Below are 7,577 nucleotides of genomic sequence, written 5' to 3' on the forward strand. Positions count from 1 at the left end.
GGGAGGTCTGGGCCTCTTTGCTTAGGCTGCTGCCCCCGCGACCCGGCCCCGGATAAAGCGGACGAAGATGGATGGATGGATGGATTTATTTAATCAATTATTTCCCATTTTAATGAATTCTTTTCAATTATTGACACATTTAATTAATTATTTAATGGTGTATTTAATTCATTCATTCATTCATTCATTATGGCAGTCCTGGCGTTCCATAGACCCTGTGCTAGCTTGCATATGACAAATAAAACTGAAACTGGAAACAATCTTTAAAAAATCTGTTCAAATATGTAATTATAACTATCCATCACTGACAAGGTACACATTGACTCTCTTCCAAAAGCAATAATGCACTAAAATAACATCAAACAGTCTTTCTTTCAGTTCTCACTTGGTGGTCTCTACTGGTTTTGGATCAAAGTTGCCTTCAGCATCCACAGAGGCCTTTTTCTCAGTGTGAGAGGAGTAGCTGGCATCCACATAGTCAGGGGGGATGGCTCCAGCTATAGCACAGAGGCAGGGCATGGCAATCTTGAAGAGCTCTGCATCAAATTTCTAGAATTTAAATTCATATTAGCGAAGCCAAGTTAGTAATTCCTTAACTTAAACGATGTGCACTTATGGAAGGTTAACAACATCTCCCACCTTGTGTGCCAACGATTCGAAGATTCCCCAAAAGAGTTTTCGAGAAAGATGCAGCTCCTCCTCAGAAGTCACCCCAAAGTTCGCCCATCCATTTGGCAAGCAGTAGTACTTCCAACAGCGCTCATAGTGATTGGTCAGCAGCTGAAGCAATTCAATTAATATGTGATATAAAAATTGGATTATATAAACAAACAAACAGAACACTGTTATACAGAAGACTCACCTTGAGAGGCATCTTTGCATATTCATTGAGGATGGGTACGTCAAACACCAGCCGTCTAAGCAAATGCTGCAGCATAGAGGGTCGAAGGTATCTGTGGATATCACCGTAAGTTTAAAACTGTTTGAAAAGGCACGTTTCATCATTCACTTCAAAGTTTGTAATTTGTTGTGAATTTGCCGTTATCATTAGAGCTTTCTTGTAAAAGAGATAATGTCTCGAAAACCTCCCCAGGCTGAATAAAGGTTAAACAAATAGAAAATAAAGGCTTCCTTTTTGGAGTTATTCCGCTTGCTTATATAGCATTTGCTATACAGAGAGGGTTTTTTAAAATACTGACTTGCAGAGGGACATGAGACACTCCTCTATAACATCCCTCTGAGCCTTGGTAAGGGCTCGGCCACGAGACAGGCGATAAATTGTGTGGAGCATGGAGTCGATCATGATGGCCCGGTGGTCTGTTCCAGCAAACAATGGCGCACACTTTGTAAGAAGAGGCAGTACAGCCGAACAGAGGTAGCGGTTCAGAGCCAAGGCCATTTCAGTTGTGCTGAATGCCACCTAAAATCAGAGAAGACAAAAAACTGCTTAGACTCACTGCATTACCTTAAAGCCAGACGGATACATTAACTATATCAAAGGGAATCTATAGCAAATTACATCAATATGCAGACTTTGTACTGAAATCTAGAATTTACAGAAGGAAATTTTATCTGTTAGGTCTGTGCCTTTTTTTTCTCACCGTATCCAGAGAAGCTGCAGCTCTCATGTCAGGCAAGAAGCCAACCTCAAGCACATGAAGCAGGAAGTCCTGGTTATCAATACCGTACACTCTGTCGAGGAAGAGCACCATGGAGGCCTTGTGGTCTGGCACAAAACTGGCAGACATCTTGGGCTCAATAATCTGGCCATCTGTGGTTAGATAGGAAAAAAAACCTTATGAAGTAGGGCGCCACATTTTGTAAATTATTACACTACATCCCTGTATCAGCACAACTTTTTATCCAACCTTTGCCATATGCTGGAATCTGCACAGGTAAGCTGATTACTCCAACCAGGTCCTCTATAGGCACCAGAGACCTCAGGATGGCCCTGATTCTTAGAGCTTCACCCTTACCCGCTTGGATCAGCTACAAATAAAAAAAATAAATAAATTGTGCTATATGAAACTAACTCCTACAAATCAAACACCCACAGATCCACTCTTCCTGGAGGTTTGAGGGATAGAAATATGTTAAAAACTGCTCTACTTACATGCATCTCTGGGGCACAGCGACCCAGCAGATCAATGAGAGCCGAGTAAAAGGACATGATGGCATTTCCCAGATGCACACGGTTCTCCTCGTGCTGTTCCTCACCACCAAACCTGCCAATCCAGATAATGTTATTTTCTATAAGAAAATTTGTTGTGCTGCTGTGAAACTACACAGTGATTTGTCTAAGCTGTTAGTTGGTGTTATTCTGTCAACAAAAATCGAATTCACTGCCACTGCGCCAGCCCTTACATGAAGCGCCTGTCTTTCTTAACAGTGGGCCCATCTCTTGCCGGATCCTCTGATATCTTGATGGCCTCCTCCATTGCAGCCAGCAGGCCATTACCACCCTCTCCTCTCAGGGCTGGGCCAAAGCACTCAGGGCGACGGATGAGCAGACGCACCACAACGGTGGCATTCTCTTCCACGCTTTCTCCTAAGGGGAGTAGGTTGTAGGAGGAGGTAAATATTAGTGGCGACTACTTACAAATCTCATCATTATAAAATAATCAAAGCCAACCATTAACGAAGACAGCAAAGCGGAGGAAATCCAGGTATCTCTCTCCGCCACAAGGATTCCAGCCAATGTCAGGGTAGCCCTTAGACAAGAGCATTGGACACATCTGCAGTCCACAGCCTGCCAAGTATGTCACCACCTACCTCGTGTGAGTACCAAAAGGAGAGATTATCAGATAACAGTTCCACTATAGCCTTTTTTAAAAACATTTTTTCTCTCTAACCATTTCCAGTTCCTGCTCTTGTAAAGCCAAGGCCAGCTCGTTATTGTCAATACAGGAGGCTGCAGCCACATCCAGGGGTGTGGATCCACGCATGCCTACATAGGGATATAATCAGTGAGTTTATTCATTCATCACCTGGTATAAAGATCCCAGCACATTAAAACTCATTTAGAAACGTCTTACCTGCATGCTTCAGTGAATTAAATTTTATTATAATTGTTTCATGATTATTCAAAATAAAAAAGATTTAAAAATAAAATCTGTCCATAATAAGCCATACACAGAGTACAGTAAACAGTGTAACAGAGGACTCACCCAAGCCGATGCCGCTGTTCTGCAACAGGTAGCTCAGATGGTCAAACATAGAACGCTGGTTCTGTCGGCTGATACGGCAGAAGTAACACAGGAAACGACAGCAGCTGGTCACCATTTGGGGGAATCGAATCTCCTGGGCAAGAAAAAAACAAACATTTTTCTCAGATGCATAATGTCTGATGTGTGCTGTGTTATAAATTGCAGGCCTGGAAAGTGAAAGGCTTGAAGAAATCACAGTTACCTTCGAATCTCCTCCTCCACCTAACACGTTGACCATCACTTCCATCACAGTCTCATGCATACCCAGAGCTCTCATCAGATTGGGGTGTTGGTAGAACACCTTGTTATTCATGATATTTCTGAAAAAAAAAACAGAAGCCATACATCGGTGTTACATTACTTAATAAAATAACATCACATGTTCTATTATTATAACTCAAAATGTAACAAACTAACTCTAAATTCCAAAGTATACACTATTTATCCCCCACACTAACCCAATGCTCTGGATCATAAGCCGCTCCTCTTCAGGACCCATCTGGACGATGAGCAGTGATCGGATCTGTCCCAAACACTCAAGTAGTTCCATGGTGTCCTGAACGGACACGGCATTGATGGCATATGCTTTGGGCAGTGCTCGGATCAGCTCGCCAAGACCGTCGTACAGTCGGTGTAGAAGGCTGAACATCAGTCGCACCAGCTCAGGGTTCTGAACAAAAGACTCCTGAGCCCAGTGGATCATGGTGTGGGAGATCAGCTCCTGAAGGGTGCCTGGGTGAAATGAAGGAAGAGCGTGTTATAAACTCAATTTAACTCTTACCCTAAAGCTAAAAAGAAAATGCAGATCGGGTCCTTCAACTGTTTCACAGGTAATCTAAGTGTTAATCTTACTGGGTTTTGCTTCTTCCTCCACCTCTGGCTTTTCCTCCTCCTCCTTCTTCTTACGGAGGCTTTTAACCTTGTCTACCAGACTAACAAGTCTGCCCCTCAGTGAAGTGTCCACCTCCTCCTCCTCTGGTTCCTCCTCAATATGTATACCTATGGTAAAAATGTGACAACAGAATTAAACACCCATAAACAGCCTTTCACACCTGAAGAAATTCATAATTACACAAAAATGCTCACCACAGTGAAGCAAGAGGTCATTGTGGAATTCTGCCAGTGTTTCCCGCACGTCCTCGGGAACTGGAGAATCTTCATCCTCCAAGTGTTTGAAGTTCGTTAGCATAAGAACCTTAACAGAGAGCACATTATGATGATGATAAACTGTTAAGTTACACTGTTCACAGTGTAAGTTCTTACTTTTCAAAGATGAATATCAACTAAGAAATACCATCTAAATTAATTCAAACCTGGAGCCTATGAGACATTTGTTTAGTGTGATAATATTAGTTATTACCTGGTCCTGTGGAGGCGAGCGGAACTCCCGGGTCTTGCGTGCAGTCTCAGCAGCTGACATGGTGAAGGCTCTCATTAGCTGGTTGTAACGGACACGTTGATTGCTCTTAACATCATGGACAAACTGGTCTGAGAATGCTACAATGGCTTCCACCCTGTGTCTCAGCTCGCAATCGCAGAAGTACTGCAGGAGTGTGCACATCTGAAAGAGCAAGGTGAGACAGGAACATAAGTTCTAATGTTCTAATATGAGATCCTCTGACACAATTATCCACATCATTTGTAAAACTGTAAAGCAGTCAGAGTTTAAACATCACAATGACCTGCAGTTTGACAGACTCTGGCAGCGTCATCTGTAGCAGTCCTTCCTCCAGACCCTCGTCTTCCTCCTGTGCTTCTGCTTTCACTGCCTCTGACTCCTTCTCTTCCTCTGCTTTCTCTCCATCTACCTTTCCTCTCTTAGCCTCTTCTTTGTCCTTTTCCTCCTCTTCTCCTTCTTCCTTGGGCTCAGCCTCTTCCTCCCCACCCTCTCGTTTCTCCAGCTCTTTTAGCTCCTCCTCTTCCTCATCCCCAACCCCTTCATCCTCAAGCTCATCTTCAGCTGCTTCTTCCGATTCCTCCTCCTTCTTTTCCTCAATTTCTCCTTCAGCAGCTCCACCCTCTTCAGCTTCCTCCCCTTCCTTTCCACTGAAAACATTGGGATCGATCATCTTGAGAATGTGCTTGGTGTCATCATCATTGAAGATGCCCATAATAAGCAGTGTACTGATTAGCTTCAAGATTGGGACAAAGTGGAACTCTACACTGCCTCCTACTGGATCCCGCATGGCCTGGCTACCATCCAGCACAGCCTCTCGTAACATGTTAATCGCCTTTGTTTTCAGCTCCTACAGAAGCAAAATAACAAGTAAGTAAAGGCAGAAAACATTTAAGATTTTTGGTTTAATGCACCTTGTTTCTTACCTGTAGAGGAAAGACAGGACTAATGGTGTACAAATCAGGGTCTGTGCCAACAAAGTTGATGGATGAGAAATGCAGCTTTGGCCGTAAGCAGGTAGTGAGACCAACACCAGGTAAGGAGTGGGCTTTTATTGCATCAGGATAGAGCTTGATGCTGAGGGTCTCTTCGGTCATGGGAACAATGAATTCCCTGTTGGTTCCCAAGCGTGCCCGTTTTGCTGATTCCAGATGAATGCTGATAAGCAGATCATAGAAGCCGCTGCGAAGAGGTCCAGGTAGGTAGGTGTTCTCAATAGCATAGAAAAGCTGGGATTCATCCACATGACTGCATAATGCATGAGCCACTCGGTTGTTCCCAAGTGCGCACACAGCACAGTAGAGCATGAGTGTATGATAGTGGAACTTCATCAGATCCTGACGCTCTGACAGCTCCAGGATATCAATACATCTGTGGAAAAAAAAAGTCAACTTCATTGCATTGTATGCATTATATGATCATGACAAATCTTTTGTAATAACTATATGTTAATCGCTCTATATATTTACCTTCCCTTTCTTAAATCACACAGCTCTCTTAATGCGGAAAAAAGAAAATAGCTTCTTCCTCTGACATCTCTAAATACATCGGGTATAACAAGTAACTGACATTTGCAATGATAAAGTTAAAAGATGTAGGGATTGCTGATCTGCTGCTATCTCAATTATTTATAGCAGGAATGTCATAAATGCTATATGAAAACTCTAAACTTAAGAGTTTTCTGCATCGACATTCTGTTTCTGACCTGTTCTCCTCTGGGATGTGCAGTGCCATCATGATGAGAGGTTCAACACACTCCACCATCCAGCCTAACCGCTCATTTACTTTGCCCATCTCTGGTTTGAGGAAGTGATTTGGCATACGACTCCAGATAACTGGAGTCAGCATCTGGACATCCAGCCTCGGGGGGCACTGAGGGACTGGATTGTTACGTTCACTGTGGAACATCGCAGCTGAGATAGGCATGATGTTCTGATATGAGAGATACAGTAGAGGTGAGCTTACTGTCATTTGAAGGAAAAAATAAATTCAACTAGATTTGAAAAATACAGAAATTCAGATGTGAAGGTACAGGTAAAAAAAATAGTGGTTCATTTTATTAAAACCACCAAACGTCATCATTAATAAATGATGGACAACATCTGGTCCAATATTAAAAGAGATAAGTAGGAGAATTGCAATGCAAGATTGGACCGTGCTCCACTCCCAAAGACCACCAACGTGGGTCTGACTTACATTACCATACATTTCTTTCTTTTTTTTTTTTTTTTTCTAAATGACATTACCATACATTTCTAAATTGGTGACACTTTAAGAAAAGGCAGCTGCAAAAGAGAGTGAAAACCGTTCCATCTGACCTTGAGTTTGCCCAACTCTAGCTGCACCATGTTCTGACTGAACGGCTGAACGAAAACTGCAGGGAAGAGTTTGGTGTTCGGCTCCACCTGACAGAACATAGCGTTGTCACATAGCTCATCAGGATACATTTAAAGCAAAGAATAAAAAACACAGACAAATCTATTTGACTTTCCCTTACCTGGTAGAAAGTATTAATCTCCTTTCCATTTGCCGTAAAAGTCATTAGACCTGTTGCCAGATCAACAAGGCAGCCAATCACCATGTCCTCCTGGCTAAAGCGGGTCTGTTGATTGCTGACCAGGTCCCCTCCCCACACCATGTAACAATTACTGTGCTTCATGCTGCAAAGAATGAGCAAGAAACACGGCTGTAATGAAACTCACTCCAGTTAAACTCATCTGTCTCAATTGAAATACTGCAGCTGATCCAAATTCTTTACAGTAACTAACAAACCAAAAAAAAAGAAGTAGATGTAAGCAAAATAGAACCCTAACTAACTTTGAATTGTATTTTCTTTATTTTATTTTCTGTCATACACTGTGAATATGAATAGAGCTTCAAATAATGAGTTCAGCATATGTAAAAGTAACCTCATGATTGTATTTTGTACAAAATATGAGTTTTTTAAGAATAAGAAATTGACTGTGAAGGTTCTC

The 7,577-nt window shown here is 42.4% G+C and overlaps 1 protein-coding gene across 3 annotated transcripts in view; it reads right to left on the reverse strand.

The window, feature by feature from the left end:
• ryr1b (ryanodine receptor 1b (skeletal)) overlaps positions 1-7,577 on the reverse strand; it is a 63,705-nt gene that overhangs the window by 28,907 nt on the left and 27,221 nt on the right. For all 3 annotated transcript variants that reach the window (XM_013911588.1, XM_013911586.1, XM_013911587.1), the window contains exons 32-52: positions 7,100-7,262; positions 6,921-7,007; positions 6,308-6,534; positions 5,529-5,973; positions 4,889-5,452; positions 4,567-4,767; positions 4,293-4,401; positions 4,059-4,205; positions 3,665-3,938; positions 3,409-3,526; positions 3,168-3,300; positions 2,853-2,947; positions 2,633-2,768; positions 2,365-2,548; positions 2,114-2,225; positions 1,869-1,989; positions 1,602-1,771; positions 1,200-1,420; positions 863-953; positions 640-780; positions 386-549 (exon numbers count right to left, since the gene is read on the reverse strand). In XM_013911588.1, the coding sequence (XP_013767042.1) occupies positions 386-549; positions 640-780; positions 863-953; positions 1,200-1,420; positions 1,602-1,771; positions 1,869-1,989; positions 2,114-2,225; positions 2,365-2,548; positions 2,633-2,768; positions 2,853-2,947; positions 3,168-3,300; positions 3,409-3,526; positions 3,665-3,938; positions 4,059-4,205; positions 4,293-4,401; positions 4,567-4,767; positions 4,889-5,452; positions 5,529-5,973; positions 6,308-6,534; positions 6,921-7,007; positions 7,100-7,262 (3,903 nt within the window). The remainder of the gene's footprint in view (positions 1-385; positions 550-639; positions 781-862; positions 954-1,199; positions 1,421-1,601; positions 1,772-1,868; positions 1,990-2,113; positions 2,226-2,364; positions 2,549-2,632; positions 2,769-2,852; positions 2,948-3,167; positions 3,301-3,408; positions 3,527-3,664; positions 3,939-4,058; positions 4,206-4,292; positions 4,402-4,566; positions 4,768-4,888; positions 5,453-5,528; positions 5,974-6,307; positions 6,535-6,920; positions 7,008-7,099; positions 7,263-7,577) is intronic.

Source organism: Pundamilia nyererei, unplaced genomic scaffold (genome assembly GCF_000239375.1).
Source record: "Pundamilia nyererei isolate P.nyererei 1_Seehausen unplaced genomic scaffold, PunNye1.0 scaffold00066, whole genome shotgun sequence".
Classification (NCBI taxonomy): Eukaryota; Metazoa; Chordata; class Actinopteri; order Cichliformes; family Cichlidae; genus Pundamilia; species Pundamilia nyererei.